The sequence below is a fragment of the Trachemys scripta genome, chromosome 2 (assembly GCF_013100865.1).
Source record: "Trachemys scripta elegans isolate TJP31775 chromosome 2, CAS_Tse_1.0, whole genome shotgun sequence".
In the NCBI taxonomy this organism is placed as follows: domain Eukaryota; kingdom Metazoa; phylum Chordata; order Testudines; family Emydidae; genus Trachemys; species Trachemys scripta.
The window spans coordinates 3,167,143-3,193,922 of NC_048299.1; the positions used below are offsets into that span (position 1 = coordinate 3,167,143).

General features: G+C 42.0%; 1 protein-coding gene across 4 annotated transcripts in view; it reads left to right on the forward strand.

The window, feature by feature from the left end:
* Window positions 1-26,780, forward strand: part of SETD2 (SET domain containing 2, histone lysine methyltransferase) — a 153,693-nt gene that overhangs the window by 41,059 nt on the left and 85,854 nt on the right. For 3 of the 4 annotated variants that reach the window (XM_034759748.1, XM_034759750.1, XM_034759749.1), the window contains exons 5-12: window positions 212-340; window positions 6,792-6,915; window positions 7,836-7,913; window positions 8,230-8,327; window positions 11,988-12,114; window positions 14,247-14,381; window positions 15,431-15,559; window positions 19,819-20,448. In XM_034759748.1, the coding sequence (XP_034615639.1) occupies window positions 212-340; window positions 6,792-6,915; window positions 7,836-7,913; window positions 8,230-8,327; window positions 11,988-12,114; window positions 14,247-14,381; window positions 15,431-15,559; window positions 19,819-20,448 (1,450 nt within the window). Of the gene's footprint in view, window positions 1-211; window positions 341-6,791; window positions 6,916-7,835; window positions 7,914-8,229; window positions 8,328-11,987; window positions 12,115-14,246; window positions 14,382-15,430; window positions 15,560-19,818; window positions 20,449-23,653; window positions 23,822-26,780 lie in introns of all 4 variants that reach the window. The other variant, XR_004644356.1, reaches the window with a different exon arrangement.

Here is a 26,780-nt window from a genome sequence, read left to right on the forward strand (position 1 = left end):
TGCTGATCTAAAAAAATCTTAGTCTAAATATAAACCGTTCAAAATTGAACATTGGTTGTCAGGTGGTTATACTTCCTTATAGTGAAATATGTTTGTGGGTTTTGCACTGAATTTATTATTTATGGGTTCATGTCGATTTCCCAGCTATTTCCCAAGCTGCTTCTGTTGTCGCTGCCAACCCACTGGGAGTTGATCTGTTTCCTCTACTTAGTTCTTCCAGGTGCCCGAATGGGGACTACTGTTCCAACAGGCGGTTCCAGAGGAAACAGCATGCAGATGTTGAAGTGATCCTAACTGAGAAAAAAGGCTGGGGACTGAGAGCTGCCAAAGATCTCCCATCGTAAGGCTTTCCTCTTCATATGACCTTTAACTGAGTTATTTCTCAACAACTAGCTAGATGCTATAGCCAGTACTCCATTCTTGTCCTCCTTGGCCTCTGTTTCTACTACTGTGTGTCACATACGCCTTGAAATCTTGTGCTCTCTTTTTGTGACTCTGTTTCCTACTATTCTCCTCCCCTCTGATCACTACTTTGGCTACCTTTGTTGGTTCTTCGTCCTCCCCCTCCGTGTGTGTGTGTGTGGGTCCCCACAGGAATTGGCTCTTGGTCCTCTCCCCTCTTTCCCTTCTAAGCCTATTTCTGGGTAATCCCATCTGCTCACATGCTTTTAACTACCATTTTTACACTGATGATTCATGGGTCTGACTTTTCACGCTTAACTTGTCTCCCTCTAGCTAATCCCACATCACAACCTGTTTGACATTTAAATTTAAGGTGGCCAAAACTGAACTCCTGATCTGTCCACTGAAATCCTCTCTGTTCCCCTTAATTTTCTGACTGTGACTACACCACCATCCTTGTGGCTGAGGCCAATTACATGGGAGACATCTTTGACTTCTCTCACTGAACTGATCTGTAAGGCCGTAGTCATATTATATCCTTCATATCTCCCCTCCACACCCAGCTCTGCTGTAATGCTTTTGAGAAATCAGCCGTTTAATGATGGCATATGGGGATACTGCTGGTACTCATTTGTTGTAAACCTACATATATTTGACTATATCCCTCTCCCTCCCCCCCCCCTTCACACACACTGTGTTACTTCTCTAAGTTTGAAAGCTCTGTGGGGCAAGGGCCATGGATTCATGTGTTTGTACAGTGCCTAGTGCAAAAGGGCTCCAGTCCTTATCAGGACCTACAGGCATGATTGTAATACACATCTCTTATAATAGTGCCAAGAGACCCCCGATTAGTATTGGAGCCACATTGTATTAGATGCTGTATGGAGTTACAGGCCCTGCCCTGAAGAGCTTGCATTCACAGGCATAACAGCTGGGTGTAACGAGGTATGATACTCAGAAGAAAGACAAGGAGAAGAGTAATGGGAGGAATATGCTTTTATATAAGAGAAATGTGCACAGCTAGGTGGTTTCAGGTCAGTTAAACTTCCTTAAAATATATCTGAGACGTCCCTACTGGCCCTTTACCGACTTAGGAGTTGGCTGTTTCCCCTGAGCAGAGTAGACAGGAGTTGTGGGGGACACTGAAGTGAGGACAGGATCGTGTCTGCATAGACTAATTTAGGCAGGTATTCCATGCAAAAGAGGCAGTTTGGAAGAAGTTGCAAGGGTGCTTATGGGGGAAGCAGACAAAATGGTCTGTGAAGGAGGCAGGGGGAGACTTCATTAGAGACAAAAGTGGATAAGTAGGGAGAGGCTAAGTTGTGATGGCCTTAAAGGTAAATTCTAGGCTTAAATACTTGGATACATTTTCCTGACTGCTTATTTGGTTTAGACAGCATCATTTTACCCCCCCCCCCCAAATATATTTCATAGCCTTTCAGAATCCAAAGAGAAAATTCAAGTGTTTCTCTATAGAATGTGGTAGTTAGATTTTCTCCCGCAAAACCTTTTGTAGTTGCACACTTGGTTGTCTGAAGAACCAATGTTGTGCATTGGCAATTGCATTAGGCCGTGAAAGGGAGCCAGTAAGTCTGTTTTGTCTCAAGTGCATGTGACTATGGGAAGTTTTAGATGACAGTGTCCTGTATTTTGCTATGCAACAATCTTCTGGTGTCTTGGAGTTTTTAGTATGTTCCCTTGGAAATTCTGATTCTTTGCTTCTGTTGAAGCATGCTAGGAACCCAACAGAAGTTCTTTGCTAGTTTTTAACAAGAGGACACATTTGGTCTTGTAGCAGCTAGAAATATTGCTGTCCTGTCAATTATATGAGCTTTTGCATGAGGAAGACGGAGGGAGAGTTTTGATGTGAAGCAGTCCTTCACAAATGAAGCACAATAGTGCTTAAAATGTAGTGAAAGCCGAGCAGCATATTTAAAGCAATATGTTTAACTGACGACCTCTGTACTGAAAGTCCACGTGAAAGGTAAATAACCAGTCTTTCAAAGCTATGGTTATCTTATGTATTGATTATTGAGAGTGGTCACAATCTAATCCTCTCACTTGTACAAAGCTTTGATAAGGATGAGCTTCAGAGGTGTGACAGTGGCTAGCAAATCAGTTGTGAGATTGCAGTGTGATATAGTATCAAAAATCATTTTGATTGATTCTGGCCTGGGTATGCAAAGGCATCACAGTTTAGACCCCCACAGCTGTCCCAGAGGTGAGTCTCTCTACATCTTTGGGAATAGTGCATTTGGTACTGGGCTCCTTCATATCAGAGAATGGATGTGAATTGGGGAGGAGTTCAGAGAGGAGCAGCAAAATATTGAGGAGACAGGACTGACTTAGGAGGGAAAATGTAAAGAAGAAAATGTGTATAGTTTGGCAAGGTAATGCTGAAGGTGAAAGGGACATAAACCCAGCAGCTGGGTTGGCCCAGCCTGGTTTGCAGCTGTTTTCAGAGCAGGCGCTCTTTTAGCTCAGTGCTGTTGTTTTTCTCCTCACTATGCTCCCATGCCCTGATGGTAGCACCGCTGCCCCATCCTAGAGACAATGGTGCTGAGTTCAGAGCTGTGCTGAAGCATAAAAGCCCAACAGAAAGTGCAGTCAGGACTGTAAAAGGGAAAAGAGCCAGCTGGAGCAATAGAGCATCTGCCTGAAAACTGTTGCTACCAACTTCCCAGGGGGCTGAGTTCTGCCTCATTGCCCCCACCCCAGAACAGAGCCAGGGAAAAACCCAGCTACTTCGTAAGAGAATCATGGGATGGGGTCTAGGTGATCTCAGTTGTGGAATACAGGAGTTGGGGCTTTCTGAGGTACCAGGGGCCTGGTTTATTGGATAAATGGGACAGGGGAGATGGAATAGAGGCGCCTGACTTATGAACACAGTATCTTAGAAGAGATGGGTAACAGACCCGTGGGTTGAGATATAGATGGTCTAGACTACAGATTACAGGAGTGCAGGGAAAATGGGGTGCATAGAGTCCATGCTTTGGTGTAGCAAGTGAGGAATGTTCAGCTCAAGTGGAGCTCAAGAGGGTACCGTCACTTCCTCCCCACTGTCCCCCTCCTCCTGATCGATCCTTTGATGTTTGCAGGGTATGAAACTCTAGGGAGTGAAAGGGATTTTTTAGGCTGTGATGAGAAAGTGTAACGGGGATTAGTGGGATGACATTAAGAAAAGGAAAATTAAGGGAAATATCAGGAAAAAATTCTCAACAGGGCAACCTACTAGCCAGGGGAAGTGTGGAAAGCCTGAAGCATTTCAAGCCAGATTGGTTAAAGGTTGTAGTTAAGGTTATAGTTAAGGTTAAAGCCAGTTTTCTGCTTGGAACTTGACTTTTCTAAGTGCTCTAAAATCTACACAGTTACTCAGATTGACTTGAAATTTGGTGTGCCTCATGGGGGGCACGAGGTTCTTTTACCTATCCAAATTTGGAGACCATTTTGGAGATCAAAGCATTCCTGATATACAGCCCCACCACCACCCCAAAAAATTCCAGCTTTCTTAAAGCAGAGAGAATCTGGCTCACAGATCGAGAACAAACCAGGTCTTACATCATTGCACCGTGGTCTCCAACGCTCGAGGGTTGCCCCAATAGAGTGCCTAGCACCCACCAGCCCTTTGAGGGAAATCAAATTAAAACGTTCTTTGAGAAAGTTTGCTTCTCCTTTTCAACTTGTTGCAAGCCTCATGATTTGTGCTTATTCTCACTCCTAATAGACGACACAGAGCATGCCCAGACAGAGGCGTTAACAGGATTGTTAGCCTTCAAAATTTCACACTAGCGGGATAGCTCAAGAGAATAAGCAGTCCTTTGAATCTGACCCATCTGGTGCCTGTTTGAGTCCCACTTTGATCAGAAATCTGGAAAAGATAGGGGGCCATATTGCTAAAATCGTTCTCTGCCAGGGTATTTTATTTTGTGGAAACGTAATCAAAGTGTTGGGGGGGGGGAATGGAAGGGGGGAGGGGACTCCACACTAGCCATAGGGAGAGGCATTTTAGGAGGTGGAGGGTGTCCTGCCCCTGTCCCTGCCCAATGTGTGTTCTGGGATCTGGGGGACCCTGTTCCACTTGGGCTGTCTGAACCCATCTCCCTGCCCCTCCACGTGGGCTGGGATCTGGAGTAGTGGGAGTGGTGAAGGTAATGCACATTTAAATATCTGAAATCCAGGAAATGAATATCTCACTAGAATGTGTGGAGGAGGGGTGGACCTGGGGCATGGCCGAGGGAGCCTGGCTGAAGCAGCAGCAGAAGTCCCAGGCTGGAGGTGGGCAGTGCAAGTGAGGGACCCAGCTGAGTGTGCAGCTCGGGCTACATAACCAAGATAGCTTGTGGCCCTCCAGTAAGCCTCTGCCTCTGATACATATATACAGCAGCATAGGACAGGAGACAGCAAAGAACAACTTGTTACACATTAATGGCTTCTACAGAGCCAGCTAGTGGCTCAATGGGATGGGAAGGGATAGCTGGAAATGTTGGGAGGGCTACATGTTGTGGGGAATGATGGGGCAGGAGGTAGAGGAGAGAGAGAGGCACCATTCTTCTCTCACGCTTACAGTTACAGTAACAATCGTGTAATAAAACTGTCAAGGTTTCGGGACATAGACCATGGATGAGATTTCTCTTACAGGCCCCGTCAGCAGCCACACGCTGCAAACATTTCGAAGCACGGCCATTATCCCCATTCTACTACAACAAAAGTTAGAGGATGGGGGAGGGTCATTGTGGAATCATGTAGCAATTGTGTGGTCTAGTGGCAAGACCTCTGGACTGAGACTATTTCTAGGTGTGCCACTGGCCTGCTGGGTGACCTGGGGCATGTCACTTTGCCTCTCTGCACTCAGTTTCCCATCTGTAAAATGGAGGCAATGATCTACATCTCTTTGAGATTTACTGGTAAAAAAAGGCCAGTATAAAATCTAGGTCTTTTGATTATTACCTAGCCATAGTAGCATATCAACTGCAAACCTTGGCGAGAACTATAACTGCTTACATGACAACTAACTCCTACCAAAAACATTTCTCTTTTTGTTCCACAAAGCCAGGAAATTAAATGGGAAAAAAATTTTAACGCAAAGTTAAGATTGCCTGGTGATAGCTTATGCCTTTCCAGAACATGGAGTTCAGAAAATCAGGAAATAAAACGCTCACACAATTGTAACTGTCCTCTTTGAGCAACAACAACCCTAACACACACACACACACTGCTACTCAGCCTTTTCACTGTACCGGACAGGCTGCCTGCACATGCTCTATGCTCAAACACAACCTATTCCCCCTGTCAGAATACCACACTTTGTGAAATTTCACAACCACTTCATACCCTTTTACAACTCTTGCACACAGAATGCCACCTAAGCCTATACTTTCTTCTACCTACCCATCATTAAATCCACAGACTGCTCTCATATTCTACCTCGCTACTGACAATACCCATGGCAAGACGTCCCCAGTGCCCTGCAACTGACACATTTACAATTCTGTATTGAAATGATGCAGACTGGAACCTCAAGGTATTTATGTATCTCTTTCCTTTGATACCACACATGGAGGGAAGGGGGGGCTCAGTACAGATCTCCACAGATCACAATCACAGCTCTTTCAAGCGGCTCCAAATTTTTCCTCCACCACTAACACAGTGAATACAACTTGAGGGAATGCAGATAATTCCCAGTAGCTATCACCAGCTCCAGTGGGGCAGAGTTATGGTTGCATGGGCATTTACCTTAACTCTGTATATCTTGATTAGCAGAATTCGATGTTCTGGAAAGGCTCAAGCTATCACCAAGCAATCATAACACTGTGCTAATGAATTTTTTTTTTTTGCCATTTAATGTACTCTATGGCACGATCCTGTGACGGCTCTGAGGGAGAGGGAGCAGATGACCTAATAAGTCTCTTCATTTTGGGTTCATCTTTTCCTAAAAATACAAAGGATACTTAGTCCCCTCTTCATCCCTGCCCACAAGGTCAGTGAGGTACAAAATGAGGCCATCACAGACAGCTTTTCATGTTTTTTTTCCAAATCTGACACTGCACATTCTGCTGAAACTCCTTATATTCTTCATATCAAAGAACTTCCTCAGTAAAATGGAATGCGTTTATATGATAGACTCTACTTAGCAAGGAACTTGTATTCTTCTCTGAAGTGCCTTTCATGTTGCTTTGTAAATAACTGTGATAATGTTAGTTTAAAAAAATCCTAGTTGTCCAAGGTATAATGCACTTAAATCTGTTTGTTTCAATACAAAAATCTAATCCATATTGACAGCTCTAACAGCCAATTCTGTGAGTTTGTCTCAACAATAGGTTTCATCCTTGGTATTTAACTTGGTTTGCTCCTAAGCAGATAATGATGCTTTTCCTCTTGGGGTCTTGCAGTAACACGTTTGTGCTGGAATATTGTGGAGAAGTGCTGGATCACAAAGAGTTCAAAGCCCGAGTGAAAGAGTATGCCCGAAGCAAGAATATTCACTACTACTTCATGGCACTGAAAAATGATGAGGTGAGTGGCAGTGTATACGCACTTGTAGGAGGGAGGTGTGTGTGTGTATGTAGGGGTGTGTGTGTGTGTGTGTGTATACAGCTCTAGGTAAATACAATTTTACTTGAATGTGCCATGCAGAAATAGCAGGTTTTTTTTTTCTCAAAGTCCCAAATTCCTGTTTTTCATTTAAGCCCTTTTACCTGACAGGAGGTATACCAAACAGTGTTACTGGCTACTTATAGCTAATTTAAGCTATTGATATATCAGTAGTTCTTCATTAGATGTCTTTTGTAAATCGCTGCTCTTGGAGTTAAATTCCTAACTGCATGGATCTGGAATAATTACAAGCCTAAGCAAGATTCATGGGCCCTAAGGCTCTGAGGGGACCATGTCTGTAAAAATACATTTAAATATTTTCCTTTTCCACATAAGCAATTTCTGTAGTTGGCCATGGGCTTGTTATGTGGTCATGAATTTGGGGGGAGAGAGTACAGTAAAATAGTGTGCCCATTTGTGAGTGGGTGTGCAACGTGGTCCATGAGACCATCTTTGTATTAAAACATGATCTATGTGACACAAACATTTCAGATCTCCTGGTGTGAACATTGTTGGGGTCTGCATGGGTGGGAAATAATTGTTAAGATTTAGAATATAATAACTACAGAACCAAGGAGAAATACGATGCATACTCTCTTAATACTATGGATAACAATGTAAATCAAATAATAGTGTCTTGTTTTCTGATGCACAATTTTTATTACAAAACCTTTTTTCTCCAAAGCTATTAAGGCTGATGCATGAAACAGGAAAAAATGATTAAAATTCTTATTGAAGTTTTCACCTTCACCTTGCTACATACACATGCTGACTTTTGCTTCTACCATAGCACAGAGGAGAGGAAGAGAGTGCTTTTTGCTATAATTACTTTTCACTTTCAGATAATAGATGCAACCCAGAAAGGAAACTGCTCCCGTTTCATGAACCACAGCTGTGAACCAAACTGTGAGACACAAAAGGTGAGCTTCAAAGAAAACCTACTGCTGCTTTGTTTTCAGTTTTGTTTCTGAGTTTTAACATAGTAGAAAATTCATTTTCCATTGACCTTTGCCTTTCTATCATTCAATCACTGCTATTCAAAAGTAAATATATACCTTGGAAACCAGCTAATGCAGACTCTTCAATTTGGGATTTTAAGATTCTTCAGAGATGTTTTCTGCCTCTTGGAGGGTTAGCAATGTCACTTGCCAGAGTTCCTTAATTTAATACAGAAACTGGGGGTCAAGCCTGGATATTGTAATAATCAATATTGTCATCTATTTTTTCCTGCTGTAGTGGACTGTGAATGGACAGCTAAGGGTTGGCTTTTTCACCACCAAACTAGTTCCATCAGGCTCAGAGCTAACATTCGACTACCAGTTCCAGAGATATGGGTAGGTATTTTCTCTGTTTGTCTGCTTCAGTGTTACGAGTGGGTCTCCCTGAGTGCACATACAATTAAAAAATTGTGCTGCAAAACTGACCAGTGAAAAGACATCCAAATGAATATGAACAGTGGAAATCAAATTGGAGGTTAGGGATGAAAAAGATAATAGGATAATCTAGTCAATGTCCCATCTAATGTAGGTTTATTCCTGTAGATTTTATGGTATTTCTTTCAATCTGCCTTTAAATGTCCCAAGTCTGGGGGCTTCCCCCATTTCCCTTTGGAGACTATCCTACTGTCCATAATATGGGAGTTCTCCAGATAATGATTTTATATACTCTTTCCTAATTTCATCCCCTTGCTAGCTATCCTAGCTGCATCCCTGTTTTACATAATTCCTGTTTTCCACTCCTGCACCCTTAGTATTTTACAGCTTGGAAATATTTCTAGACAAATACCATGTTCCTCCTCCCCTTTCACTCACACTTACTATTTTCTCCCTCCCACCCACCCCCCGAGGCTTAGACAAGGTACAGCATATCTATTTAACTCTGTCGTTCCTCTTAGAACGGTTTCTTTATCGTAGTTACTTTTATCTGAAAGTCCTCTAACTTGGAAAGCTAGATGTACTATTCCAGTTCTCACCATAGGTTTACAGCGAGATGCTTTTTTCTCCCTGCTTCATACTGTGATGTCTCTGCATTCTGCTGTGTCGTGTCTGACAGATGAATGAGGCGCTCTCTAACTTAAACAGAGTTGAATTGTAGAGAAATTTATACTCAATGAAAATTCCTACTAATACCGTTTTAAAACATCTTGCCATTTGTTTAATGAATAGTCCACTCCTACAGACACCATTCCATATCAGAAGGTACTGTATATTTAGAATTTGAGGGCTGGAAATAATTGTCTAAAAAAAAAAAAACCTGTTCCAAAATGTCAATTATTCTCACGTGGTCACCCATTCCAGGTAGTAACCAAGCTCAAACCTTGCCAAACTTCTGAAACCAGACCATATGAGCCTGTCCACCTACGGGGAGAGTCAGTCTTCAAACATTCCTACTGCTTTCTACTTTTGATCTAACATACTGCAACTCCCACGATGCATCTGTACATCTGAATTAGTATTTGTTTAATGTACCACTAACTTAATTTTATAAACTGCTGTCCCAAATGAAAATATAGGAGGCAGGAAAATGTGGCAGGAAAATGTTAAGCATTTGTATGAAGTATGCAAACTATTATGAAGACACATGAACTTACTTTGACATGTAACAAATATCTCCTCAACCTTCTGCAGTCACTTGCAGCTGGATGTATTGCATCGATGAGCGTGTAGAATATTGCACATAGGGAAGTGTTCCTGAAGTTAAGGAAACAAATTTACTGCTCATTCTAAAATCCATAACCTTATTTCATATGCAAATTATTTCAGACTATTCAAAAGTATTAGTTTTTATTCCGGACAAATAGTTACAGCCTGGGTTGAGTCCTCGCAATGGACAGTCACCACTCTGCTGTCCTATACCCAACCTGGATCTCACATGCCCACAAGCCCACTGGGTCTGGGTAGTATCCAGACACTGTTTGTAGCTGTGGTCTCTGTCTCACTCCCAGGGTGCTGACTCCCTGTCTAGCACCCTTCTGTGGTACAGTGGATCCCGCAGTCCTGCTGCCCTAAGCCCCAAGACCATGGATGAACCCCTCAGATCTTCTCAGAGGTCTATGCATGCTATCGCCATAGGCCACCCTCATGGGTACTCTGATGTGTAGTTTAACTCTTCAGGGACATGTGGCAGATAAAGTAAGGAATACTGAGGCTTTGCAAAGGAACCTTTTAAACATATATACTCTTCACTTAGAGACAGGAGGTTTACAGATCTATGTACAAATGGCAATACACTTCCCCACTCCTCCGAGACTATGCTCACCCCTTCTGTGTGTCCTTAGGCCCAGTGTGTGTGAGGTGGGGCTCTCCCTCGTGCAGGCCTTCTGCTTCCTGGTGATGTTCCCCAGTGGGAGAGAGGATCTGGGACAGACCTTTCCCTTAACTAAAGTTTGTCTCCTCTGTCAGGTCATTCACTGGCTGGCTTCAAAGCCCTAATCATGTGACTAAATTCCCAGCCCGCCTGCCCCTCCTATTCCTCCCCCTCCCAGCTTCCCTTAGGTCCTCCTTTTTAGCAAACCCACTGCCCTAATAGGGGAGTGTTATTTAAAGGTGATAGCCCCTTGAGGTGCCTCATATTCAGGCACCAGGCTCCATAACATGAGTGATGATGCAGTCCAACATGACTGTTACAGTCTATGGTGAAGGACATAAACAAGTTTACACTCAAAATAGAAGCTGAAATACAACATGGCTTTCACAAAATCAGACTGGGGACCCAGACAGCCCCTCGAATTGTCACCGTTACATGCAATTTGAAGTTTTAAATTGGTCATTTTTGAGTTCTCTAAATACCAAGAGTCTGAACGTGTGAATTGCTGAAGAAAGCTTTTTTTCTCCTGCCCCCTTTTGGTGAGCCCAAGCATGAGACTTTCCTCTTCAGAGTAACTTATTGAGAGAGTTATTTTGCAACGTGGGTTTTAGAATTGTTCTGCCATGACAACCTTAACTGTGTAGTGTCTCAGCCATAATGATAAAGCTGTTGTTTATATTGCGGCTTGCAGGCACTGCTTAGTCAAGGATCAGACTCCAGTTGTGCTAAGCAGTGTACAAAGGAGTAAAACAAAGACAGGCCCCGAGAAGCAGGTAGAAAAACAGAAGCACTATAGTTAGCTAAAAACAGCCAGGAAAATGAACAAACTCTTGCTTTCTGTCTGTTAGGGTACATCTACAGTACAGGGGGGAGTCGATTTAAGATACGCAAATTCAGCTACGTGAATAGCGTAGCTGAATTCGGCGTATCGCAGCCGACTTACCCCGTTGTGAGGACGGCGGCAAAATCGACTTCTGCGGCTTTCTTGTTGGCGGCGCTTACTACCACCTCCGCTGGTGGAGTAAGAGCGCCGATTCGGGGATCGATTGTCGCGCCCCAACGAGACGCGATAAATCGATCCCCGAGAGGTCGATTTCTACCCGCCGATTCAGGCGGGTAGTATAGACCTAGCCTTAGATTTTGACGCAGCCTGGAGTTGAGTTTCCATAAGTGTTTGCCCAACTTCTTGTTAAGGAGATATGGGAATACGCTAACCATAAAGAAATTGAAGAGGTTTGTTTGAGTTTGGGAGAGATTGCATCAGCCAGAACTGAAAGGACCTGCCATGTACAGTGGTTTAGAACCGTATAGACTGCTTTCCTGTGCAGGAGGGAAACGGTGTGAAACATTCTGTTTAGAAACCATTTGGTTTATATGTTCAATGTAGCAGCTCTTAATTTTTTAGAACAAAATGGAGAAAAAAATACAAAGAATCACATGACAAACAAAATTGTCTTAAAAATGTTTGTTCAAAATTTTCTAATAGCTCTTCAGTAGCCATTTGAAATAACAGCTTAATAGAAGGAAGAAAGGATAAGGAGTGATTATACAGCACTGTAATTGTTCTTCCAGGACAGTAAAATTAAAATGCATTTAGTAGTTAGGAAAACAACCCTGCTGTGAATGCCGTCGATCTCTTACTAACCTCTGCAAACTAACGTCACGTGTCACTCATACCCCTTGAACAGCAAAGAGGCTCAGAAATGCTTCTGTGGCTCAACTAACTGCCGGGGTTACCTGGGAGGAGAGAACCGGGTCAGCATCAGAGCCGCAGGAGGAAAGATGAAAAAGGAACGCTCTCGTAAGAAAGACTCGGTGAGTGCGACCCTTCCTTGTTTGCTTTGTACAACCTGCTTTCCATAAAGGGTGACCCAAGGAGGTGGTCTTCCTTATCGAAGTCTCAAAAGGCAGCCTTAAGAAGGAGACAGAGCTCTTCTGGGATCAACGAAGTTTAGTGTGACCCAAAGGTTTCATCAGAATATTGCCAACCGCAAACCTATTTTACGCGCCTGTAAAAACCTGAGCAAACACAGCACACTTAAGGCCAGCTTAGGATAGAATGGTTTATTAATATGTAATGCATGCTCATGTAACTTCTTTGCAAGCTCCCTTGCTTCTAGGCCAAGGTGATTGCAAATTCAGATCTCTCATGACAGCTTCAGGGCTCACCCTCTGCAGGAAACATCTGCACTGGTTTAAGTGCAATCCTTTACTTGAGATGTTGAACGAGTGCAGCTGTTCCTTGCTTTCTTGCTGTCAGTGAGCCCTGAAGGTGTGGTGGTAGATTTGAACTTGCATTCTTCTTGGCTTAGAGGCCAATGTGACTATGCATTAAATCTGCTTTGACATCCGTTTTAATTGTTGTATTTGCTGCCCCATGTGATACATTTCATGTATATAGAACTAGAGCCTACCTTTCATCAGGCCTTCCAGCATTTCCTCCAAATAACTTTGATCAAGGTATTTATGTGAATTCAATCCTTTGATTGGGTTGTAGTGGTGAACTTGCAGTGACAATGACAAGCCCCACAGGAAACTCTCATGAGAAGCACAATTTAGAGAGAGAAACAAAGAAAAAGAAAAAAGCTTTACCTCCAGATTTCAAGTTTCCTCTAAGAAACTGGAAGGATCCTTTTCACTGTCTGTAAAATGTAGCTGTTTTTTGGCTTATGGGAATGCTAATTACACTCCTTGAAACTGCTTTTACATGTGTGTACCCTTTTGGAGGGGGACTGCCTTCTGAACCTAGCAGCTTCATTTTGATTGACCGTATCTCTGTTTGGGTGGTCAGGGAATTAGACTTCTTAAAATTGACCTCTTATATTTTTACATTTTCCCAGAAAAGTGTTTTCCTATTTGTCTTCCTAAAAATAGCTTATAAATTACATTTGAATGATATGCTGCTCTCCAGCAAACTTCATTTTTAGGTATTCACAGGATGTTGCAATTCTCTGCATTAAATAAGGTATTGTTAAAAGTGAAAGTTCTTTGATCTTGAGAACAGATATCCAGGTCTTTGCATCCTTGGATCAGAGATTGCAATCACATTGATTTAAGACGAGACTACGCTCTTCCTATGTTTCAAATTTCCTTGAGGGCTTTCCATTAGGGACATAGCTGCCTTTAGTACAGAGCGAGCCACGGCTTCCATATTCTACCTGCTTAAGAAGACTGCCTGGTCAAATCCCACACTTCATTATCACTTATAAAGTAGAGTTAAAATATTAATTACTGCCACATTAGATAATGAATATTTGTCCCGGGTAATTTTTTTTTGTTCATACAAACTTTAGAGTGAACATTTGCTCATTACTGCCCCAGTGTATATCTTGTTCATAAATTGAAGCAGCCCTAGCCATGTTTTAAATAGCATCTCCTGTTTTCATATATGAAAAGGTAAATTTGAAACCAGAATACCTTGCTAAATAATACAGCCAGAGTTTCCTTTTCAGAGCATTCTGCACGTGTTAAATGCACACAACTAAGGACATAGGCGGTGCATACGATTGGAATGTGTGGCACAAGCTAAAGCTTCAGGTCTAGATGGAAGATGCTATGTTGCACACATTTTTGCTCCCAAGAATGCAATCAGATTTTCACCCCTCCCTCCAGCCCCACCCATTTTACTGGTCTAAGCCGCTAACTTGAGAGAAAAGCACAGCGTGTGAAATATTTACATATTGTATTCAAAGTCTTTATTCAAGGAATGACTGAAAGAGTCAGAGGAGAACTATGGGGCAGCAAATAAAAAAAAACTACAAATGAAATTAAGTATACCTAAAACTAGATTTTCTTCCCTTTCAGTATATGAGATTTGGTCATGGAGAGACTTCTTATGGAACCTCAAAGCCAGAGAATAAATTCCCTTAACAGCTGATTGAGTGGTACCTTGTGAGTCTGATGGGGTGTTTTGTGAGTTGTATAATCATTTTCCTTTGACGTGGTAGGTGGATGGGGAGTTGGAAGCGCTGTTGGAGAATGGAGAGGGGCTTTCAGATAAGAACCAAGTTCTCAGTTTATCCCGGTTGATGGTTCGGATTGAGACTTTGGAGCAGAAACTCACCTGCCTCAAACTCATACAGGTGAGGAGATCCCAACCTGATTGAAGGAGGAGGGAAGTAAAATTATGCAAAGTGTTTTTATTCTAAATAATGTGTTTAAAGGCTAGTGAGGAAGAGGGAGAAAATGGAAAATAGGTTTTACGGTTGTGCCAGTACAGAATCTGGAGGGAAGAGCTACTCTATTTAGTATGGCAAAGGGGTAAGTTTGCAGCCATACTTAAAGAATTTGTAGACCCTTTGTAGCTCCAACCCTTTATAGAATCATAGAATATCAGGGTTGGAAGGGACCTTAGGAGGTCATCTAGTCCAACCCCCTGCTCAAAGCAGGACCAATCCCCAGTTTCCGAAATAGCCCCCTCAAGGATTGAACTCACAACTTTGGGTTTAGCAGGCCAATGCTCAAACCAATGAGCTATCCCTCCCCCCCGTGGCTAACACTTTAGCCAGAGTGTTTTGCCTTTTGGAGGATTAGAAAGGTGACATGCACAGTCCTTTCTAGATGTTAACTTAAAAAGGTCATTTTGACAAAATCATCCAAAAGTAGTGATTAATTTTGCTGAGATGAGAATAATGGTTACCAATATACTAAGATGTCTGATAAAATAAAATTTAAAAGGAAATGAATGTAGAGGGGGTAACCTGGACATCTTAGAATGAATTTATTTATACTTCTCTTCTAACGCCATCCTGAATTTTTGTGTCTCTGACTTAGTGGAAAAGATTATTAGTTACTGCCAATTATCTGCTCACTCTAACCTCCTGTTAAGTTTTTATGCTGTAATACCAGCTGACTACCAGGGAGACTTATTTACTTTTTGCATGCACTATTGCACTAAAAACAGCTGTTCCTTTCACTTTAAAGTTACTGTAGACTTTTGGTGATGCTGTTCGATATTGGCACATGCCTAGGCTAGGCTCTCTACATTGTGTGCATTTTTAGTAGCGTTGCGTTTTGTCAGTAACATGTACATAGTTCAGTACTTAACAATGTCAGGATGTGGAAATTAGGTTTTAGTCTCTGAGGAAGTTGCTGACTGTTTCCATGGATTCTCCGTAACTGTCTCATCTAGAACACGCACTCGCAAGCCTGCCTGAAGTCCTTCCTGGAATGTCATGGCTTGTCTCTCCTCTGGATCTGGATGGCTGAGCTGGGTGATGGACGGGGAAACACTGTGAACAACCTGAAGCTCCAGCTAGAGGTCAGTAATTGTCTCAGGATTTCCAGGTCACTCTGTTTGTACATGAAGCTTTCAAAGCAGCTGTATTAATTGCTGAGAAGAGTGAACATGTATGAATAAATTATGATGCATTGATTCCAAGGCCAGAAGGTACCATTGTGGCCATCTAATCTGACCTCGTGCATAACACAGGCCAGAGAACTGCCCCCAAAAATTCCTAGAGCAGATCTTTTAGAAAAACTTCAAATCTTGATTTAAAAATTGTCAGTGAAAGAGAATCCACCACGACCCTTGGTAAGTTGTTCCAATGGTTAATTATTCTCACTGGTAAAAATGTGTGTGGCTTAAATTTCTAGTCTGAATTTGTAATATCTTTCTCTGCTAGATTGAAGAGCCCTTTATTAAATATTTGTTCCCCTTGAAAATACTTATAGATGGTAATAAAGTCACCCCTTAACCTTCTCTTTGTGAAGCTAAATAGATCGAGCTCCTTGGGTCTGTCACTATAAGGCAGGTTTTCTAAACCTTTAATCATTCTTGTTGCTCTTCTCTGAACCCCCTCCAATTTGTCGACCTCCTTCTTGAGTTAGTGTTTAAAATAAGGTTTCATTTTGAAATCCATAGACAGTGAGGTACAATACATAAAGTGTTAATGAAAGTCATATGTGGTACTGGACCTTGACATAAAGTACGGATAAACCCATAACTTTTTTCTTTAAGTACATTAGTTCATATACAGAAAGTTTGAAATACCTGGAAGGAATTTGCCTTTGTGATTTTCCTTAAACTTAAGTAGCATATGCTAAGCTTTAAAAAAGGGCACTGCCATTACTGACTATTCAGGAGTGGGGGACTGGCTGGAGGATCCAGAGTTTGCTCCGACAATATCTAGCATTGAAATTGTCTTCTGCTGTTTTCTGTATATACTTAATCACCTTAGCATCACATTCAAAAATCATTTTGGTGCTTATTTTAATGGAGACGCTTGTAGTCAAAACATAAAATTCTTCTTTCTCCAAAAGAACTACTTTCCATTCCTGGGGACAGCATGTGACAGCAGAAATTCCAAAAATGTTCAAGATCTGAAGACATCCATAATAAATGGTCATTACTACTTCTAAACTTCAGTTAATTTTTCATAGCTGCTGATAGAGGAGCTCTCTTATATCACTGCTGTTAGTTTAGTACAGTTTCTCTCAGCTGTGTAGAATCGTTGGATGATTTTTCTCAGATTTTCTTCTTGAGTGGTATCCTTTCCTTACAATCTATCTATTTAAAAAAAAAAAAATGCTACATAGAAATGAAATCCAAAGGCTCTTGCAGCCGTGGGTTACTTTTCTTTTTCTCTTGTACCGGGTCACAATATTTTTTTTTACAGAAATAGCTGAGAAGGAGCCTAGATTGTTTGTAAAATGCCTGTTTCGGTAGATGTGAGCAGTGCCTGATGTCTTGCAATAGGCTATGACTTGGCTCTCTAGTATCTTAGTATGTCTTTGTGAGTTGGGATGAACGTTTCCAGAATATGCTAACTCAGCTGGTCATCAAGAGTCTATTGGTGTAGGCCTAATAAGTCCCTATGCAGAGATCTTGACATTTTCCAAGTGGCTAGGGACTCCCTCCAGTTGGAGTTAATGGGGGGGGCAAAAAGGCTTCTTTCTGCTATAAATATGGTAATACTTTATGGGGTGGGGAGACCAGTTGACTCCATCGTCCATGCCTCATCTGTCCTTATCTTGATAAGGATCTTGCTTCATTAGCCTTATAAAACATCTGTTCTCCTGGGCCAGATTGTCACACTGCCTCAGCTATGGGTGAGATGTACTAATCTCCTGGGCCGTTAAAGCTTTGTGCTATTAGAGTGCACACTCTGAGCTTATGGTCCCGTCAGGATCCTGTACACATCCCACAAGATTCAGGGCAGTCGGCATCAGTGCTTATTCTGACGCTGTTGTTCTTTTCAGTTCCAATGGCCTTGGTGCAACTGTAATTCACATCTGCTGAGTCAACATCCCTTCCCCACCTGACTTAATGCATCAGCCTGAGCTTGCTATCTGAGGAGAGACTTATCAGGTTATGTGGGTTACCTGAAAGACTTCTCTCTAAGGCTGAATCCACTGGACCTGGGGAGAAAGACCACAATTCCTGCTGTGACAACCATCCTCTTTGGAGTATCTGAGCTACTCTTTATAAACTTTCATGGACTCCAAAGCAGAGACTATGAGGTAGCTTAAGAATTCCCTTCTGCCATGGCACCATCTTCTTTTGGGTGGATGGAACAGAGTGGATGGTAACACCCACATTACTATCTTGCCAGTCTCTTAAGTAGTGGAGCACAAGTACATGTACCATGTGTCCTCAGGTGCCCGCGCTGCTGAGGGAGTCTTCAAATTGAAGGAGTGGGGAAGCCGTATAGCCATTTCTGTTCTTTGCTCCTGAGATATGACTGACGTGGCATTACCCTCCTCGTTGTCACTGGGGGGATTCTCACATTTGTGGTGGTCTTGAATTCTGGACAGCGAAGCTGAGTTGCGTTACATTTAGTTGTGAGAGTTCAGAGTAGACCTCAGTCCAGCCCTGTTCCATGACCTGTTCTCCCTTGTTCAATTTGGAGTGGGATCAGATTCTCAGACATTCAGACTTGCTCCATGTAGCTGCCTGGATGTTGGGACCATTCAGACATTGAACAACAGTGGTCATATGAGGTAAAATGTCTTAAAATTTCACAGACCATCTACAATGCACCTTGAAGTGCAAGTACTTAACCCAGACTTTATCTCACCATCCTTCTGGCCTTTGATTTGCCTGTCCAAGGAATTCTCAGTTTTCATCTGTCCACCTGTGAAGAGATTTCTTCAGAGAATGATTCATGCCTGTCTTTCTGCACAACCGCTAGCGTCTTCATATACTTAAATGTACTTCCTCTTCTTAGAAGGCATATCAGTTACAATGGATCCAGTGTGCATAGTTTTTGGCAACTGTTTTTTTTATTCTTTTGTTTTCTGTCATTTGCTTGTAAAATGAGCTGGTAGTTAGTCACAAGGGGCCTTAGATTGGGAATTGCTGTCTTCTCATGAGTTGGTTTAGTGACCCCAGACTAAAACAATAGGAGTTCCTGCAAGTTAGGTGCTGAGAATCTAAAACCAGGAGTGGGAATTTAATTTTTCTTATACAGAAGGTATGTGGAGTGATTTTTATTTTTTTTAATTACTCAAGATGCAAATCAGAGAGTAAATAAAGTCTAATTTTTGTAAGATTTTTTTGCATGTATATGCATCATGGTACAATCTAGCTAGGAACACTTCTTGAATTTTTTAGCTTTCTTTAAAACTTAGATTTTCAAACTAGCAGCAACCTGAAAAAAAATGCACATTTTTGTAGTAGTATTTGTCTTTATTTTCTGTAGGCTTCAGAAATCTACATGATCATAGAATCATGGACGTTATAGATAGAAATGTAAAGCTATCCAGTCTCTCTCTCTGCCAGTGCAGGATTGTTGTCCACAGTACATTTCTCTAGTGTCTTGTCCAGTCTAGTTTTAAGTTGCAAACAATGATTACACACGTGGTGACATTTCACCCAGGGTCTTCCTTCAGCTAAAGTATGTAATTCTGTGACATCCAGTGAATGTTTTAAATACTGCTGTCTAGTGAAAAAAGAACTTTTCAAATATTGCTGTTAGATCAACCATAGGAAGATTTGAACTTACTATTTCGGTTTATCTATCAATCAGTTTCTATTAACCTCTTCCATTTAATATAGTTACGAATTAAATAATCACTGCAACATTTACAAAGAGGAAAATCTGATCCACAACGTTTAGTATGCAATCAAAGCCAATTTAGAGAGAGATCAACTTAACCATATAAAAGTGTGATTTCTATACCAAAGCCTAAGTTAAAAAGTTAACCATTTAAATAATCAACACATTTTTATTTGAGCTATTCTACTTTGGGTTTGTTTACATGGAAATTCAAGATATGCACCGTCAGCTGTAAGTGTCTGAGCCCTCTGAATTCATTGCAGTTGTGACCTGAATACTTTGTCTTTTTTCCCATCCGTATATTTTATTTGGTGTCAGTAGTAGTCAACAAAAGTTCACTACCGCCCCTACAGCAAATGCATCTCTACTAACTTGTGTCAGTATGAATATGGCTCTGGCAAATAGTAAAGAACTCAGTTCCTCTTGGAAGAAATTGCTATTGCCAAGTCAGAGGTATAAAAAACCTAGTGCAAAGTGACGGTTTTAAATGTAACTGCTGTGGTTTTGTGTTTGTAACCAGATTATGAAGACTCTGGAGCTCTTGCCTATACCCAATAAAAACATGTTGGAGGAGAGCAAAGTGCTTCCAATTATCCAGCGCTGGGCTCAGACCAAGACTGCAGTCCCACAGCTCAGCGAGGGGGATGGTTATTCCAGCGAGAACACATCACGGGCTCATACGCCACTCAACACGCCAGATCCTTCCATCAAGCAGAGCACAGAAGGCGACACAGACACCCCGAAGAAGCTTGTCTTTCGAAGGCTCAAAATTATAAGTGAAAACAGCATGGACAGTGCAATCTCTGATACCACCAGCGAGCTGGAGGGAAAGGAGGGCAAAGAAGACCTAGACCAGCTGGACAGTGCGCCGGCAGAGGAGCCGCCGCAACAGGAAATCAAAGCTGCCATTGATGCTGCAGTGGACAGCAGCAAACCTCGGTCTGTTGAGCTGGAGGCTGAGCCTGAAGCAGAGGCCAAAGAGAGCAATGGCACGAAGCTAGAAGAGCCCATTGCGATGGAAACACCATCTCAAGATGAAGAGGAGGGGGTGTCTGACGTAGAGAGCGAGAGGAGCCAAGAACAGACTGACAAAATACTGGATATGAGTGACTTGGCTACCAAGCTTCTGGACTGCTGGAAAGACCTAAAGGTAAGAGGAACAGTAGCTCGCTGAAGCTATGGCAGTTGTATTTATAAAGGAAAAACGTCATTGTTTGCAGTTGAACATAAATAAGACGAAGTTGTTGCCTTGTTGGCAAATGTTTTTTTGCCAAACAAATAGGAACGCCTTCCCTAAGTGAGGGATTTCAGCCAAAAAACACACCTCCAGGTACTTTCTGTGAATTCCCTTTGTTGCAAATTATACCCTATGGGATTTATGCTAATGTGTTATTCATTGATCAAAGATGAATCAGTCCAGCTTGACCACTGAGATGACGGCATATTCATCCAGTTCAGTTTAGTTCATTTTTTTAAAAGCGGTTTATTGATGATTTGGTCTTTGCTTGGCTGGTGCTATCTTGCAGGCCTGTTTTCTAAACCAGCCAGAAAATAGCAGGGCAATAATAGTGCAGTGAGCAATTCTGTCTCAATAGCTTCAGCATACGTCTGAATGTTCTACCAAATGTCTGATCTAGATGTAAATTGTGATCTCAAGACGGTCAGTGTGGCCGGTCCGATAAATGTTTGCTTTTCATCTGCAATTTTTTGTAGCATTAGGAGACTGTTGTCTTCTGGCAACTTTCTGTTCTGTTGACATTATTGCTAGGGTTGAGTTAAGTTCCAAAGATTTGAAGATTTATGTTCAGATCAGCTAAACATCGAAACATCTGGATGCTAATCTGAAACTTTGAAGCCTGCCACTGGGCAGTGGGGGCTGTGATCCTCCATACACTCTTTCCAGTCCCTGTACCTTACCTGCGGTGTTGTCTTGGCAGGTGAGGGAGGTGGTGGCTGGCAGGCTGCTTCCTTCTTCCAGCGTCAGGCTGACCTCTCCTCTGAGCAGCTGAGTGGCCTTCTCTGGTAATGAATCTTTTCCGGGAGCAGCCTACTCTGGCCCAGTGGGACCCAGTGAATCCTAACAGTCTGCCACTTGAAAATTTAAAACACTCAATCATCTGTCCTAGAGTTCTCGGTGGTACAGTTAAAACCCCTCACCCCATCCCCGTAAAGTGAGCGTTCCTTGCAGGAATGGAAGGTTGGGAGGTTAGTTTTAAATCTGAAAGTGGCATTTCATTGGGACCCTGCGGAGATGTTACAGGCCACTGCACTGGAGTGAAAGAGCTGCTCCTGAAGAGGGGAGGTGCTGAACAGAGGATTGCAAGGTTTGAGTATACACTTGTCCGTCATACTCCCCAGCCAGGATAACAAAAGGAAGTAGTGGGGAGGGACTCTAGTTTGACCTCTCCCAGTGGCCTCCTTGTGGGAGAGATGGAAAATGCAGTCCTGACATTTTCTTGTACTTCCAAAAGGGCTTATTCTTGGTTAGGTTAGTTAAGGTACAGGTAGCCTTCATTTTAAGAAAAGAGTTTGCCCTCCCTTAATAATAAGTTCTCTTGTAGCGTACATTCCTATCAGACAACACACCCTAAGGCCTTCGATGGTAGTATTTTGCCCCTTAAAATGTCCAATTCTTGATGTTTCAGGAGAGTCTAGTAAAGAGAATTGATAATGCACCTCATTGGGCAGTGCTGTACATGAATGGGGATATTCCTTCCTGGCCTTTGCTGGAGATCAGTTTAGGGGTGAATTCATGAGACTCTATTTCCTATGACTCTGTTAACTTCCATAGCCACCAACGTTAATGGCCATAAAATTATCCATTTTTGGTAGGAAAGAGAAATTCTTCTCTTACCTGGTTACTATTCAAAATAATCTCTAATTTGTGTGCATTTACAGAGTTTTGACTATAATTATGTTGTAAACCTAATAGGAGAAAAGATGTGACCTTTGTAAGTTACAAATTATGCACTAAAATATGTTTATATATGCAAATAAGGTTGTATGTATTGTCCCCCTTTTTTAACCCCGTGGATGTACAGTATATTGGTTAACAGCTTTAGTCTGCAGTTTGTTTAATTAATCAGGGGTTGAAGATTTCTTCACTTAAAAGGACACTGTCAGGTTAAATATATATAAACCAAAACACATTTTCCTTATGTAATTAATACCATGTATTATTAAAACTGAAAAGTTAAAAAAAAATTCTTCACTTCATGCTGTTTTGTTCTTGAATTTTTCTCATCTCGGACAGTCATGGACTATTCAGCTACCCTTTTGGTTATACTCTTTCCAGCTACTTTCATTTTCAGGATCTCATGCTGTATTGTTTGAGTTGCATATACTGTAGGGGAATAATTGTTTAAAAAAAAAAACAATTTTATTGAAGTTTATAAGGAAAATCTTGGATTCTAATGATGTTAAGTTTTATAAAACCTTATTTTGGGGCCAGATTTGGCCTGACAGTGTCATTTTAACATCAAGTGCTGACTCCCAGCACACTTGCCGTTTCTGTTGAATTTGGAGTAGCCCTGACTTCAGCTACCTAAATCCACTGGCTCAAGCCCGTGGTCAGCTATGGAATCATTACCCATCAAATTTGCCATTTGAGATGTGGATTCACTTCCTCCCTATGGGGTCTGCCCTGTTGCAACTTACCTGATATAATTCTGAGGACACTAATAACCTTATGTAACACGGTTTAAAGTTCTGATCTTGGGTACATGGGTATATTTGCCCAAGAGCTGGTTTTGTGGTACTTGAATTATAATGTACCATGTATCTGAAATCAGAATCAAGCCTTAAGTCTGTGAAAACCTTTTTATCTTGCCAAGTGTTCTTGGGGAACTGTGATGACCCTCTGGATGTATTCCGTCCTGTGTTTTATCATGGCACTAAAAGAGTTAACTGCTTCTGTCCAACTTTCACCTGTTAGAGTATTGCGTATTGTCTTTTGGGCTAACTGTCAGGCCAAGATACTACAGCTCTGAAATGGCTGATAAGTCTAAGACTTTTAGGCTACAGGAAGGCCATTGGGGCACCTAGTAAAGTCCCATATTCTAGATTAAAGGGAATGCATAGTTACCCTGTCTCCTGATCCTTTAGACTTTCTGTGGGAGCTGGGTCTGTCTTCCCATCAACTTTGTCCCATCACCAAAGCAGGAAGACAGCAAGGTGAATTTTCAGGTGCTTCCAAGCTCTTTAAAGCTGGTTTTTCATTGAGTTGTGGAACTTGTCATCTGCAATAATAGTGTCATAGGAGGGGTGGGTGGGAGGTTGTGAAATCTCGTAACTTAAGCTATGTCCTCCCCGATCTTGATGATGACCCCCTTGTAATTTCAACCATTTCCATCCAGCTTCTCAGGGCAGCAAGGAGCTTGTTAACATCACCAGCTGACCATGTGTCTCCTTTTCTCAACTCCATTTTCAACTCCGTGCTGAAGAAGGGAGAGAACATAGCGTGCATACTGTGAAGAAACAGGAAGATGGTTGGGAAGCTGGATGATGCATGAGAAATATAATAGGTGAAAAGAGGACAGAGGTGGTTAACTCATTGATGCCGACGTTATTTTGGTGCGTCCATTGCCGGCAATGGATGTCGCTCCGGGAAAATCCCTACTCCTGGCATGAAAGGATTAAGTGAGCTATCTTTTTATATACCTCTATACACAGGACAGTTGCCTTGGGTTGCAAGGCCTTGTACGTTTTGACGCCTGAACCCATGAGGAATATTGGCTGACAATACATACCTCATTGCAACACAAACATTCACAATATCCAGTGGGGTAAATTTTCAGCATAGGCTTTTGCACACAGTTCCTGTTGGAAGAGGAAATGGTGCATATATCTCCTGATGCTGAAAATGTACCGTAAGAGTCGGTGAACACACAGTAGGTAACAGGTGGTGGTTAAATTCAATACTTACATGCTCTTTAGCCTGTGCAAGAACCTGGGCTGTGCTATTGTACAACAGGATTCAAAGGAAACAGGTAAGGCCCCCGTGGGACTGATGAGAACCTAGTGACATTTATTATGAATACTGCATGGTGTGTGATGGCTAATGATTCCAGTGCTTTTCACCTAGTGGTATCTGAGGGGGCTGATGGTCTTAACCATTAACCCTAATTTGTGGGGTGTTTTCACACTCATTAACACTCATTAAAAGCTCATGGTGTTAGGAGGATCACAATAATATATAGGAAAGGGCTGAGTTTTCCTCAACAGGTTCTTTTGATCTTGGTCTTCTTCCTTAATCTTTATTTTATGAAAGACTTTATAATTATAACTTTAAGTTTAGTTGCATCATTTTAACAGTGCTCATATTTTGAAGACAGTCTAGCTGTTGGGGATTCGTAGCTGAGACTGCCCCAGCAGCCTTAAAGTATTAGAAATACTAGTTTTCAATTTAGTTTTATGTTGTTTCTTTCATACAAAGGCTTTACATAGAGAATTTAGTTACTTTAACAGAAATGGCAATAGCAACTCAATTTGTGGTGTTGCAATAAAGTTAGCATCATATACACACTTCTCTAGGGCTGGTGGTGCTAAGCTTCTGCAATCTTTCTTCACAATACTTTTGGGTGTGCAGACAATCTCACAACCTTCTTGGTGAGAGGTCAGAAGCATTAGGTTATAGCTATTAGTTAGGCTTCCTAGAGCATTCACTTAAATTACAGCATACTCATTTTTTAATAGTACTTTTCTGAGTACATTTCTGAACTGGGTATCTCATGGGATTAGTAAAGGTTAAGTTAGCTTTGAACTCTGGGTCACAGTTGCAAATATTTCTGAGGTCAGCAGTGGTTAAGTAATTGTCCTAGTTTGGCCTAGGTGAGATGGATTTGGTCTCTGTTGCAGTCTGCTTCCCAATATCAGCATAAAAGAGCCCCTGTCCATTTAGAACAAAATCACAAATAGCATGATTGTTAGCAGCCTGAGCAGAGACGGGAAGGATCGAATGGCCCGTGCACTCCGAATCTATCCTCTCGCCCTTAGAAGTGGTCTTTCCAAGTCATAACTGAGGCACATGGGTAGAGCAGTGTTGAGAAACTTTACAAGTACAATTCCTCAGGCCATACCTATTCTATAGACAACAGACTTCATCTCCCAGGATGGCCGTCTTGCACCTTATACAAATACCAACCTCAAATTCAGAAAAATATGAATTACATATAATATATATAAAAATATAGTTGCTGCTTAGTGGGTAATCTAACTCAACCGTCTTTGCATTTATTTAGCCTTCACTGCCCACACCTCCTTGCATAGTTTTTTTTCCCCCCCTCGGTAGCTCTTGCAATACAAGTGTTACTTTGTAGCTCACGGTGTCCACAGAATGACTAGCGGAGAAAGGGGAGAGCTGTTCAAGGAAAAGGAGCAGCAGCACGTGATACAGACAAGCAGGGAAAAGGAAAGTAGAATGTGGGGAGATGGGAGGGGAGTTATGACTGGGATGGAGAAAGGATTCACAATTAATAAGGGAAGATGGGAGGGAAGAGAACACAATAGCAATTTGATTTGATTCAGTGGCTGTAAAAGAAGCCAATGTTTTCAGTGAAAGAGGCTAAGGCTTGGGCTACGCTAGCGGGAGGGTTCGAACGAAGATACGCAACGTCAGCTGTGCTATTCGCATAGCTGAAGCCAAAGTATCTTAGTTCAAATTAACTGGCCGTCCTCACGGCGGCGAGTCGACCGCTGCGGCTCCCCCATCGACTCCGCTTACTCCTCCTGCTGAGGTGGAGTACAGGCGTCGATTCGGGGATCGATTTATCGCATCTACATGAGACGCGATAAATTGATCCCCGATACATCGAACACTACCTGCTTATCCGGCGGGCAGTATAGTCGTACTCTTAGAGAATAAGCAAAACGAGGTAGAGAGGACTAGGAGAAACAATAGGCAGAGGAGAGAGGTGCAGAAATAGAAATGATAAATGCGATGCCATGCGTTGCATGCAGGTTAGTGGAATTATATGTGCACATATTATTTCCTGTATTTTATTGTGTTTCTCTGGAGAGCATCTGCTAGCTCTGTTTTGGCACTGAAGAGCAGAAAGCAGTGACCAAATATTGTTGTTGAAACTTAAGTTTCTTCTTATTCTTGAGCTTGTAGTTAGGCATAGACAGATCTTTAAAAAGTCCAAGCAACTGATAATTTCCACCCTTAATTTGCAAACTTTGCCAAGTGACACAAGTTCCAGAGAAGTGTTGGTGTGATTCTGTAGCGGCACAAACTGCGGTGCAATGGATTTGTTGGCATGAAAGTGACTGTACCCAGTTTTGTTGATGAGTTTCAAACACACAGATTTTTCATAATCGAAAGATGGAAAAAGTTCAAAATAGTCAAATGAGCAGTTACTCTGCTGCAGTTTTCTAGCGTGCTGAGACACCTGTGTGGATACACGATTACCTCGTTACCATTCTCCCCACACAGTAACATTTGTTCATCCAGAGTCATTACGCTAGACCAGCTTTCTCCCTCAA